Source organism: Nelumbo nucifera, chromosome 5 (assembly GCF_055504915.1).
Source record: "Nelumbo nucifera cultivar China Antique chromosome 5, China Antique-T2T, whole genome shotgun sequence".
NCBI lineage: Eukaryota > Viridiplantae > Streptophyta > Magnoliopsida > Proteales > Nelumbonaceae > Nelumbo > Nelumbo nucifera.
Genome location: NC_142653.1, coordinates 32,337,004 through 32,350,629, shown reverse-complemented (window position 1 = coordinate 32,350,629; position 13,626 = coordinate 32,337,004). Strand labels below are relative to the sequence as shown.

At 38.7% G+C, this 13,626-nt stretch overlaps 1 protein-coding gene across 3 annotated transcripts in view; it reads left to right on the top strand.

Moving 5' to 3' along the window:
* Positions 1 to 644: 644 nt before the first annotated feature.
* SOL1 (carboxypeptidase D) overlaps positions 645 to 13,626 on the top strand; it is a 49,053-nt gene continuing 36,071 nt past the window's right edge. Inside the window, exons 1-5 of one of the 3 annotated variants that reach the window (XM_088888994.1) lie at positions 645 to 1,132; positions 1,390 to 1,456; positions 1,560 to 1,655; positions 4,540 to 4,570; positions 4,691 to 4,747. In XM_088888994.1, coding sequence (XP_088745120.1) covers positions 1,021 to 1,132; positions 1,390 to 1,456; positions 1,560 to 1,655; positions 4,540 to 4,570; positions 4,691 to 4,747 — 363 coding nt within the window. In that variant the 5' untranslated portion in view covers positions 645 to 1,020. The remainder of the gene's footprint in view (positions 1,133 to 1,389; positions 1,457 to 1,559; positions 1,656 to 4,539; positions 4,571 to 4,690; positions 4,748 to 13,626) is intronic. The other 2 variants (XM_010262728.3, XM_010262727.3) reach the window with 2 other exon arrangements.

Here is a 13,626-nt window from a genome sequence, read left to right as displayed (position 1 = left end):
GACAGGAGGAATAAACCATTCAAATTCCGATTCTGTTGAATTTTGATTCCAATTCTGATTTTGACTGCAAATCAAAATCCAAATTTGATTTGTTTTTATTTAAACTTGCATTGAATCTTATCCATCATATTTATATTGGACTTGAATGAATTTAGATTGCAATTGGATATTGAAATGATATATTAATATTAATAATTAAACTAAAATGGTCAAAGTATTATAATTTTTTTATAAGTGAAAATATTATACATTATTAATAAAATGAAATAAAAAAACACTTTTATATTATATTTCACGAACAATTTGAAAATAACTTGTTTGAAACTTGAAACTATGAACATGTATATATATTTAAATCAAATTTAGTTGAGGTGGATCCATATTTGATTTAGTTATAAATGGATCAAATTCAATTCACTTTATTTTCTGGGCCGTGAAAAGGCACACCGTTGTAATCACATTCGATAAGCACTCAATAGATGTTAAGGGTACATCCCACCGTGGCGCTCATACCGACTTTACAGGTACATTCCACCGTGCATTAGAAACATTTCCTCTGGGATGTACTGTGAGGTTACTGTAAGGCGCCCTCTGTGAGGAGCAATCCAAAGTCAGGTTGGTATTTTATGGGACAAATTTCGCTAGTGTGTGAAGTGTCACAAAATTTTCTGACTGCTTATTCAATGTGTTCATCTCATTTACCTGACCTAATCTATATTCTTAGAAAATCCGATGGATTCGAATTCGAACAGTATCCGATTCGAATCCCATCCCACCGTTGCATCCCTAGTTTGGTATGGTCCGACCGTCCGATTATAAAGTTCCCAAATTTCAAGCCAATTGCTCGGGCCGAGATAGCGAGGACCTGGGCGAGTGAACCTATCAAACCAGATATCAATTGGACCGGGACTGGAGTCACTGTTTGACCCATCATGTTCTCTCCGCCGAGAGCGTTTAATTGAGAAATGCACTCCAGGGCCCCTCCCGACCGAAGCTCAGGAGCATTGGTTTCGGACTTCAATGGAGATCTTGTTCTCTTCTTCCTTCTATACCCTCTTTCTTGCCTTCTTCTTTTTCTCTTTGGCTAGTACTGCAATAGCTAGAGGCGGAGAACAGGCTTCAAGTTTTTCAGGTCATCCTCTCTCTCTCTCTCTCGGCCTGACTCAAATTTGATTTCAGAATTCTCTTGCTATCTTTTTAATTGCTGCGTATCTAATATTTGACGCACTTCTTATTTCAATTTGATATTGACCAGTAATCACGGTCATTTTGACTCTAAAGATTGAGTTTTTGATCTTTTGGGTGGAATATCGACCTATAATTTAAATTTAATGGTGTGGACTTGGCCGTTTGAATACTGATCGTGTTGGTGGTTTCCGTCTTTATTAGGTTCTACGGATCACGACCATGATTTCCTCCGCCGACGTTTCTTTGATCAAACAAAGTCTCCACCAAGGTATTTATTGTTCTTTTCTTTTCATTTTGTTTTGTTTTATTTTATTTAAGTTTCTAGGTATGCACTATCTTCGTAATAATCGTCGTGGCACAATCAAATTCAGAGTAGATTTAGCTCGCGGGTATATGACAAACTTCGAACTTGAAAAAGCCGTGAAGCAGTTTGGTCGAAGGTGTAGCAATATTTCGAGGATCTACAGGTGTGTTTTAAGGAAAACTTTTTTTTTTTTCATTTTGAATTCTCCACTATTAATGGTAGAATCTAATTTATGAACGACGATTGCGTTTTTTTACCAGTAGGAAATAACTGTTGATTCTATATACACCTTAAAATGTTAAGGAACATAAATCTCTATTGCCTGTGGAAATACTTCAATGGGTAAGGAAGTGGGGTTGGATAATTAAGCTATATCTGACTCTTGTATAATAAGAAAACAATTCGTAATATTGGATGTTGAACACCAAAAGAACAATATCATATGGGAATATCCTCCTGGGAAGTGGGAACTTACCCTGGTAAGTGCATTTGCCCATGTTCTTTTGTTTCCTAAGTAAATAAGACAATGACGATTTTAGCCATAAAAAGCCATTATTAAAAGGGACAATTTTGTTCCATTCAAGCATTGGCAACTTTCCCTCAAGGGACAATTTTAGCCATGGAAAATGAATTTTCCATGGACCCCAAATAAATCTGAAAAAAGAACAAGGGTATCTTGTCCACTGAGAACCAAAATCCCATCGACTGACTTCCCCCCTCTCAAAATCCGAAAAACAAATGGGCCCCAAGTAAAATGTGAGAGAGATCTTTGTTCCTAATTATACTAAAGTTGAATTTATGAAAAAAATCCAATATAATAAGACAGACTACACTACTCATACCAATTCTTTCAGTATGGATTAGGCTGAAAAGTAACAACTCTGAGTCTGATTTTATCCATAACCAAATAAACCAAAAAAATCATTTTGAAACTTTGTAGAACTTCAAATTACAGTATTTTTTTTTTGATCAATAACAGGAAACCATTAGATTAATAAAAAATTTAGTTACAACACTCCAGAGAGAGATAAAAAGGCTTAACTCTCTCCAAGAGGACAGCAAAGAAAAAACTTACATAACGGCCCAAAACATTTGATCCCTTCCCACCCACTGGTTTGCCAAAGCAACTGCAAATGCATTTTCTGTTCTCTTAACCCACTGAAATTGGATTTCCAGCCCCCTAGTTAGCCATTTAATCTTCACAGTCCACCTTCCTTTTGTAACCAGCTTAACACCAGCTTTGAGTCCACTTCAACGACTAACTTTTGTAAATTCAGTTCCTTAGTCTTCCTTATACCCTTCAGTACAGCATAGACTTCAGCTTTAAGAGAGTCCTCAACCCCAATTTTACCTGAATACACTGCAAGCACCTTCCCATCGTCATCTTTGAAGACCCCTCCTACACCTGATGGACCTGGATTGCCCTCGCTACTACCACCAAAGTTTAACACTATAAAGCCATAGCCTAGTGGTGACCACACAGGACAAACAGAAGAGCAGCAGGAGCAGAATTAGCCACCTCCATCCAGCTATTCAACAACATATCCGTAGAAGCATCATCAAACAGGTCCAAGGATTTTAACTAGTGCACCACCCTAACTGTTATTACTTCAATAAGAGTTTCTTTACTTCTTTCATTTTCAGAAAAAGTTCTGGCGTTCCTTTCCTCTCATAGAGTCCAGAAAATAGAAACCCTCACATACCTCCACATAATCCTTCCCCTTTCCTTTGGCCATTGAAGGAACAAAGAGCTAAACAAGCTTTGAATATTTGGTGGTGGGGTCCACCTGCAACCAAATAAGGAAAGAAACCAGTCCCAAATAACAGCAACAAAGGGACAAGAAATTAATAAGTGGTAGGAGCTTTCACCATTAGCCTTGCAAAGAATGCACCAATTCGGAGTCAAGTACCAAAAGACCTTTTTCTTTGGAGTAAGTCACAAGTATTACACCTTTCTAGGAAGGCTTCCCAACAAAAGGCTCCAATCCTTGGAGGAATCCAGCTCAACCCAAACATCCTTTACTGCAACTTATAGTATACTATTCAAGAAGAAATAATGAGCTTACTAAATTGCCAAGCTAATCATTCACTTACTATTTAGTATAATGGATCAATTTATAATTTATTTAGAGAAAGAAACCAACAACTTTATTTACAAAGATAATGACAACTGTAGTTTATTCAAATATTTTTGATAAGCAATTTCAAAATTGCATTCTTGAACAAAATGTTCATTTCATAGTGATAATTGAACAGGACTCGGAGGTGGTGGTAAGATGGCTAAAGGAAGACAAGACTGCTATGTGGAATTACAACAATGAAAGGAAAAAATTTAAATGGCTGGCAAAAGATATTGAGATAAAATTCAGTTGGGTGAAGAGATCTGCTAACTCATTTGCGGATGGGCTAGCAAAGCAAGGGGTGATTAGGATTCTTTGTTTTGGGCTCATTTCTAATCTTGTAATTTTGTTTTGCTGATTGCAGGGGAGTTAAGATTGCTTACCTCCCTCTGTTTGTATGTATATTTCTTCTTTAATTTTAATGAAATTCCTTGTTATTTATCCAAAAAAAAGTGATAGATGGATTGCCCAATCTTCTAATTGCAACAATAAAATCGGTAGCTATCGCCATGTTAAGCATATAGGATGGCCATGTTTTAACAGTTTTTGAAAAAGATTGAACTTCATGCGTTCCTGATGTCTTCCATCTGCAAAGAATAAATTTAACTCACAGTTGCACCTGAAGACTAATACCATCTCTTTATTGACATCAACTAGTACCTGATTTTTTTTTTCACCACTCTGACTGTTTTTGCATCTATATCAATGCAAGAGAACAAAGAACGGATTCCAAAATGAGGCCATAATGATGAACAGCCCTATGTTCAAATTGCCACCTAAGTTAACGTTTCTTGGGAATAATCCAAGTAGTATCTAGTTTTATTTAAGCATTTCCAACATTCAGTGTTTTTATTATGTGTTGATGTGTAAAGTTGCTGACTTGTGCTCTGTTTCTCTCTTTGAGGGATTATTGCAATCAATAATCAGCATTGGAAAGAGCGTCAAAGGAATTCCCCTGGTAATAGTTTCATCCAACTAATATCTACTTTTGTCCTCTAATTATGAGTTATGCTATTACCCATCAATAAATGTTGACATGTCAAATTTGACTAAGAGATATCTGGCTTATTGCCTTCAGTGGGTGATGGAAATATCTGACAAACCAGGGCAACAAGAAGCTGAACCCGCCTTCAAGGTGAATGGCCCGATTTTATTTTTATTGCATTTGTTTTAGGCTGGTATTTTCTACTGGGAAGTTTCTGAATATGCCATATTTAATGGTTTTTTTTTTTCCTTCTATCAAGGGAGTGGGTTGAAAGTCTAAATGCAAGAAATGTGTTAAATTTCCATATGGTATTGATGGGTTCATCATATTTTAACTGAAGGACATAGATGTCATGTCTGCATAAGTGGCAGGGAGAGCAATTATGAGAATTGCCTGAGGATTTTCTTGTGCCTTGACCATAACTTTTTTCATGCAGGATTCTGGAAATCCTTTTTTTTTTTCCTTTTTGTGGAGTCTCATCTTAAAATGCTGCTATTCTCCATGATCATACACTTACAATCAGTATATGGGATTCTATGTGGAGTATATGGTGGGTGATGTTTGATTCTAGAGTTTTAGGATTCAAGAGTGGATTGAAGTCTTTTTTATTCAGTAATTGAAATTTATCAAGGATCCATTTATTTGCAGTTCAAATCCAAACCAGGTGCAAAGCTTGCACCCAGTTCAGATTTGCAATTTTCTTTGTTGTGCCAATTTGAACCCCTAGCTGGGGTAGAATTTGCACTTCCCATGTTTATGCACCTATTTTTGACACAAATTTGTATCCCTTTCTATGATTTTCATTCTCTCCCAAATAAAGAGGGGATCACATTATTTTGCTTCCTATTTTACTCCTCCCACACAGACTAAGCAAAGTATGAACAAAAGGTTGACCAAAACTTGCATTCCCATGCATTTGTGCCACTCAAATGAAACTGCACTGCAAACAAACAGAGCCTAATGACTAAAAGAGCAAAAGGGCAATTTGCAAAGAAGGGAACCTCAAACTAGAAGAGTTCCTACTTAAAAATTAAAATACAATATAAAAACCCTATGCCAACAAGCACAAGAAAGCATTCATAAGGATAAAAACTAAAACCGATTTGGCCATGGAATTAGCAGCTCTTAGGTCCAGTGGAAGAAGGGGCTGTGGCATCTCCAACAATGATCTTGTCTCTTTGATGGGATTAGGTTTAGTCTCCAAAGGCAAGGAGCATGGCCCTCAATGTTTAGCTACTCAAAACTCAAAGAAAAAGGAGAAACTGAGCACTTGGAGCAAAGAAAGAAGTTCTACTTTATTCGGTTTTCCTTCCCTCACTCGACTAGATGAAACATGTGAGTATGAAAAGTTGTATCTAGGGGTGGATTCGAGCCAAGCTGAGCCAAATATTTGGCTATTTGAGCTTGGCTTGCCAGAAAACCATGAGGCTCGAGCTCGAGCTTGATTGTGAGCCAAGCTTCCTATAAAATTTGAAAATTATAAATATACAAAATATTTTTTTTATTTTACATAGAAAAATTTAAGAATTATAAAAAACTAGGTATTATTATACATATAAAAAACAAAAATCTTGTATATATAATATTTTTTATTTTTTATTTATATATTTATGTATATTATTTTTTTTATATGTATAAAAGCTCGATTAGTCTCATGAGCCTTACGAACCAAGCTATATTAGGCTTGAGCTTGGCTTGATTATGAAATGAGCCTTAGCCTATATATTGAGCTCAAAGCTTGGTTTAGACCGAGCCAAGTTCAAATAGCTCGTGAAAGGCTCGATTCGTTTCCACTCCTAGTTGTATCACTTAGGAAGCCTGTTAATACCTTACAATGCCTGAATGCCCATGGTTACATAGAAAGTGCCCATCCCATTAGTCTTGTTCATAGTCTTTATAAAATCATTGCCAAGGTGCTATCAAGAAGAATTAGATCAGTGCTTCCTTCTATTATTTCTTTAAATCAAGGGGCCTTCGTGTAGGATAGGCAGATCTTGGATCAAATTCTTATTGCCAGTGGAGGAGCTAAAGTGATATGGAAAGAAAGGATTGGTTTGCAAGCTTGATTTAGAGAAAGCTTATGATTTGGTGGATTGGGATTTCTTAGTGGAAGTAGGGAGGAATTTTGGCTTTGGAGATAAGTGGTGTAAGTGGATTAAGGGTTGCATTAGTACCTGTCATTACTCACTCTTGGTTAATGGCATTAGTGGTTGACCATTTTCCAGCCATTAGAGGAATTCGACAGGGGGATCCTCTTTCTCCTTTCTTGTTCACTCTAGTAGCAAAAGTGGGTATTCTTTTTCAAAGAGCATATTTGAGGGGTTTGGTGAGAGGTTGGAGAGTGGGAAGAGAAAGAGTACCTATCACTCATTTGCAATTTGCTAATGATATTGTTCTATTCTGTGAGGGAGGTGATTTGAGTTGGGTGAGGAATATGAAGGAGGTGATACAAGTATTTGAGAAAATGACAAATCTGAAAGTCAACTTCAATAAGACTTGTGTAGCAGGTATCATGGAAGATGAAGTATATGAATGTGCAACAATTTTGGGGTGTGAGGTATGCCAATGGCCTATGACTTATTTGGGTTTACCTTTGGGAGGCAACCCTAGAAGTGTGAATTTTTGGAACCCGGTGGTGGATAGATTTTCAAAAAGGCTTGCCTCCTAGAATAGAAATTATCTATCGATGGGTGGGAGAATTACTTTGATCAAATCAACATTAGCAAATCTGCCAGGTGAGGAGAGGAGGGATCATAGGGTGAGATGGGAAATGGTGATTAGAAGTAAGAAGTTAGGGGGTCTAGGAATTGGGAGTATTCAGAAGAGGAATACAGCCTTACTGGGTAAGTGGCTATGGAGATTTCCGGTGGACCAAGACAAATTGTGGACAAAAGTGATAAAGAGCATTCACGGGCTGACGGGAAATGGTTGGGATGCTGGAATTTCGGCTAGAGCTTCAGCAACAACACCTTGGAAAGCCATCCATGCTATTCTTCCTTGTTTTCTACCCTTCGTCATGTACAATTTGTGTTCTGGAAATATGGTGAGATTTTGGGAGCATGTATGGGTGGGGGAGACACCACTTAAAAATCAATTTCCTTCCCTTTTCTCCCTTTCTAGGTATAAAACTTAACTGCCTCATCTTTAGTTTCTTCCATTGGTCCAGGACTCCAGATTAATTGAGATTTGGGTTTCAGAAGAGGTCTTAGAGATTCTGAGATGGATTTGGTGTGGTCCTTGATCCAGGTTCTCCAAAAGGTTTTTTTAGATCTGATTAAGGGGGATTCCCAAATTTGGACCCTCTCTTCTTCTGGCTCTTTCAGTTGTCCCTCCTTTTTCAGTGCCCTGGCCCACTCTTCTGTTACTCTTGCCTTTCCCTTCCCTTCTAAATAAGTGTGGGGAAGACCGGTCCCACCTAGGGTTGGAGCACTCTGCTGGGAAATAGCTTTGGAAAGAATTAATACCTTCGATCTCCTTCAAAAAAAGAAGCCTTTTTGGTGCTTGTCCCCGCACTGGTGTACCCTTTGTAAAGCTGATGGTGAGTCTTGTTCTCATTTACTTATATCCTGCCCTTTTATTTCTTCTATTTGGAAGTGGTTTCTCTCTTTATTTGGTTGCAGGTGGACTCCTCCATCAAGCATCCGTAGCCTCTTCACTTATGTAGTTGGTTGCCGGATCAAAAAGAGGGGAAAAATCTTTTGGAGATGCACTAAGGCAGCAGTCTGTTGGACGATTTGGGAGGAAAGGAACCAAAGGATATTTGCTGAAGAAGAAAGAAGTAGGGACACAATTATAGAAGTAATCTCATTGAGAGTAGCACAATGGGTAAAAACAATGAATCTTTTTGAGGATGTTTCAATAGAGGCCATCATGAATAATTGGCAGGGGATAGCAGTCTCGGCTCCCAGTAGACTGAATGTCCTTCCGAAGTGGATCCCTTCGATGGAAGGCTTTATCAAACTCAACTTTGATGGGAGCAGTGAAGGAAACCTAGGGCCATCAGGGGTTGGTGGTGTGTTCAGAACAGAGGCAGGTTGAGTTATAGCTCTTTTTTCTGGACCAATTGGAGTTGGAGACTCTTTGAGAGCAGAGATTCAGGCCCTCCTGGAGGGGGTAAAAAGGGCTAAGGAGTTGAATATAAATAAGTTGATTATTGAAGGCGATTCGCAAGTGGTAATTGGCTGGATAGAGAAGGCAAACGACAGGTTATAGGCATGCATTAATGGAAAAAGGCATTTCAAGTGGCTAACCCAAGGAATGGATGTGCTTGTCCGGTGGGTTAAAAGATGTGATAATTCATTTGCAGATGCTTTGGCCAAACAGGGGGTGGGGAGAAGCCATTTGTTTTGGGCTACTATGTAATCTTATTGTTGGGGGGGGGGGTGGTAAGAGGGTTTACCTCCCCCCACCTTTGTATTTTAATCTTCTTATAATTTAATGAAAGTTTCCTGTTACTGATAAAAAAAAAAGAAAGTGCCCATTGAGATTGAGCTTTTTGTTTTTGTTTTTCTTTTGGTACCTTTCTGTTTTACATCAGCCTTTTGATTCTTTTATTGGTAAAGCATTTATTGAAGCTGAAAAAAATAAAGGACATTAATAGGGGAGAAACGGAAGGAAAAACAAGGAAAACCTTCCTTAAAAACTACCTAGAGGACCCAAGATCCTTAGATGTATAATTTCCACCCAAACATAAACCAGCAACAACAAAAAGAATTTTACTTAGGAAAGAGAATCTGGATATTGTTCTTTTTTATGAATCTAAGCTGTTGTTGTTTGATGACAGTTGGCCTAGAAATATTATGAGGGCTAGGGGTATAAGATGGGCAATGTCTTTGTCATGGGGTTCCTCGGGAGTATTAGTGGTCATGTTGAAGAAGGATGTAGTGCAAGGAGTGGAGGAACTGGTGGGGAAATTCACGATGTCAGTTAAGTTTCAACAAGTAGATGATGGATTTGAATGGATTTTAACAAACATTTATGGGCCTAATGGATATATAAAGAGAAATGAGTTGTGGAAAGAATTAAAAGATATACGGGGCTTGTAGGGTGTTGTATTGGAGGGGACTTTGATGTAATAAGATTTGTTGAGGAATCTAATAAGGTGAGGCAAAGGATTACCATCAACATGAGGAAGTTTAATGATTTCATAAATTCTTGTGAGCTGAAGGAGTTGCCCCTATTAAACAACTTTACATGGTCCAACCTGTAGCAAACCCAATTTTCTCTAAATTTGATAGATTTTGATTTATAGTGGATTGAGAGGAACATTGGGGAGTGTTGGTTTTGAGGGCTTTACCAAGAATAACTTCTGATCATTGGCTAATCTGTTTGTCACTTTGTCCAAGGACAATTTAAGGGGAAGGGGTCTGGCTCCTTTCCAATTTGAGAATATGTGGCTTTTTCACCTAGGATTCAAAGAAAAAGTCAAGGAGTGGTGATTGGGAGGGTATGAAGTTCCATTGGAAGTTAAAAGAGTTGAGAACAAAAATTAAGGATTGGAACATTCGACATTTTGGGAGACTAGAGGAGAACAAGCAAGAGGTAATTGATCAAATTGAGATCTTGGACAATAAAGAAGTTGATGGAACCTTTCGAGAAAGGGATAAATAGGAGAGCGGGACTTTAGGGAAGATATTAGAAGACATCTTGTTCAAAGAAGAAATAAGTTGGAAACAGAAGTGCAGGCAGAAGTGGATAAAGGAAGGGGATAAAGATACAAAGTTCTTCCACACTTTAGTTAATGATAGGAGGAAAAATTTCATTTCTAAATTAGAGATTGAAGGTGAAACAATGGATCAAGAAAGTAAAATTGCTAGAGTTTTTGTGAACCCTTTTAAATCAATATTTAGAAAGCCCCTTACTGAGAGAGGTTAAGTCTGGAAGGGTTGGATTTGCCACAATTGTCGGGAGATCACATGATTTGGTTAGAAAGGAGGTTTGATCTATAGGAAATAAAGGAAGCGGTTTTTTCGATGGATAGAGTTAAAGCACCAGGTCTAGATGGGTTTATAATGGCTTTTTACCAAGACTGTTGGGATATCCTGAAGGAGGATAATCTAAGAGTTTTCAAAGAGTTCTTTAATAGAAGGGTAATAAATCCAGGGTTGAACTCCACATTCATTGCTTTGATTCAGAAAAAAGTTGGGGCAAGTCAGCTAAGGATTTTAGACCCATCAGCTTGGTTAATAGTCTATATAAAATCATTGTTAAGGTGCTGTCTTGAAGAATTAAATCAGTGCTCCCTTCTATTATCTCACCAAATCAGGAAGCTTTTGTTATGGCCTTATGGTAGGCAGATCGTTGATCAAATTCTAATTGCCAAGAGAGTGTGGAGGAGGTGAAAAGAAATGGAAGAAAGGGCTTAGTTTGTAAGCTTTATTTAGATAAAGCTTATGACTTGGTGGACTAGGACTTTCTTATTGGAGGTAATAAGAAACTATATGTTTGGAGATAAGTGGTATAAGTGAGTTCAAGGTTGCATAAGTACTTGTCATTATTCAATTTTGGTAAATGATGCAGTTGTGGACCACTTCCTAGCTATCAGAAGCATGGTTTTCAAAACCAGACCGTACCAGAAAAACTGGGAACCGATCACATGATTGGTTCTGTTTTACCCCAGAACTGTCTTTTGGCAAAAAACCGTTGATTTGGTCAGCAAACCGCTGACCTGGGCGGTCAAACCATTTGAACCATCCAATGGTTTTTGGCATTTTTTTAAATTTTTGTCAGAACAGGCCGTCCGTTCGGTTTGAACGGTTGGGCCATTCGACCCAGGATTTGTTGTCCAGTTCGGTCTTAAAAGCCTTGGTCAGAAGAATTAGACAAGGGGATCCCCTATCCTTCTTCAAATTCACCCTAGTAGCTGATATGCTTGGCATCCTAATCTAGAGAGTAGATATGAGGAGTCGGTGAGAGGCTGGAGAGTGGGAAGGGAAAGACTGCCTATCACTCACTTGCAATTTGTTGATGACACCATATTATTTTGTGAGCGAGATAATAGATGGGTGAGAAACTGAAAGTGGTGATCCAAGTGTTTGAAAAGATGTCAAATCTGAAAATTAATTTCAATAAGAGTTTGAAAAGATGTCAGAGAGGTGTCAAATCTGACAAATCTGAAAAGTGTTTGAAAAGTGTTTGAAAAGAGTTTGAAAAGATGTCAAATCTGAAAATCAAGTGTTTGAAAAGATGTCAAATCTGAGGATCAATATGGATGAAAGAGAGGTGTCAGAGCATGCAACTAGTTTGGGTTGTGAAGTATCTCAGTGGCCATTGAGTTACTTGGGATTACTCTTGGGAGGAAACTTGAGAATGCAAGTTTCTTCTTCAACACCGCTGGTCTCCTGCGGCAACTAGATTCTACTAGAGTCAGAAACAACAACACTCACCTTATTTTCCTGTTGCTTCTTCAAAGTAGGGGAAGCCTGTGACTGAAAATGCACTGCCATCCCTCTTTGACCAGTATCAGAAATCCCATTACCTCTTCCTCTCTTTCTTCTTTAAACCCATTTGTATTTTTTTAGGTCCTGCCCCTGCCAAGCCAAGTTTTAATCTTGAAAAGACCTTTGTCACATGAAATATATTGTGAGATCTCAGGTTGCATGGTTTCTTGCTGATTATTCTGTTACTCTGATCCTTGATCTCTTCCAGATTGCTCCTTTGATCCAGATCAACATCCAGCCTTCCAACCTCGACCTCTTCAAAACACAAAATATCTTCCACATTTCTTTCAGCCTGTTCTTCAGTGGACTCATAAGCACCTGAAACATTTTCGACACTGGCACTCGAGTTCCTATCCGAACCCGTCTCCTCCACCCCTTCTGGCCTCTCTGTTTCAGCAGAGACTAAATCCTCCGAGAGCGGCAAAGCTTGATTTTCAGAACCACACCTGGTCTCTGAAGATGTCGAACTTACTTCCCCAAGCTTGGAAGATTCACATAGCCTATCGGATCCCCCTACGTCCTGAGATAATGGAGAGTCGTTGAAAGTCACTCCTGAACCACCAAAGATATCCTTCTCACCGCATTTGTCAAACTTGGCGATAACCCAGACCCACCTTTCTTCCATTCTTTTTCTAGCCTCGGTTGATACCCTCCTTCTTCCTTCATTTCTTTTCAGCTTTGGTTTGATCGGCCCTAGCAGCTTTCTCTTGTCATCTTTCCTATTTCTCAAACGATATCCCTTCCTCCCAAAATGCAGTCCAATGTTTAGCTCCTTAACACCGTACCCTTCCTAATGAGTGAGGCGAGAACTTCATTTGAGAGCCCTTCTCTTCAGTAGCCACAAGAGCTCTTGCACTGCAAGCCTTGGCACCATCCTCCACTTGGAAACCTGTCCTAGATAGAATTGATCAAAAGTTGGCGGGATGGAAGGGGAAATTTCTCTCTTTTGGGGGGAAAATAACCTTAATTAAGAGTGTTCTTTCAAATCTTCCAATTTATTTTTCCCTCCCTATTAAAGGCTCCTTCTACAATGGTGGGAGAGATTTAAAGAATGCAAAGGGATTTTCTTTGGAATGTTAGGGTGGATAAAAAGAAGTTTCAGGTTAAATGGGATTTGGTGTGTAGACCTAGAAAAGATGGGGGCTTGGGAGTGAGAAGAGTGGGTGTTTTTAACAAAGCTTTGTTGGGGAAGTGGGTTTGGAGGTTTGGGAGAGAGAGGGAAGCTCTTTGGAGGAAAGTGGTGGCTTGTAAGTATGGAGTGGTGAATTTTGGGTGAGATGTAAGGGAGGTGAGGTAATCTTATGGGGTGAGTGTTTGGAAGGGGTTTATGAAGTTCAACCCTTTGTTACCTCCTTTTTGCTTGTGGAAGGTGGGAAGCGGATCTAGTATTAGATTTTTGGGAGGATGATTGGTCTGGAGGTGCTATGAAAGTACTATGAAAGTGGAAAAGTTGAGGCGTGCAAGCAAAGTCATGATAAGTGGAGAAAATGCAAAAGATGAATGTAAAGGCTCTCGTGTTAGTGTGGCTGACAAGTGTACTGCAACTAAACAGAAACAAGGTGTTTCAGCAAATGGGCTTTCAAATGGACT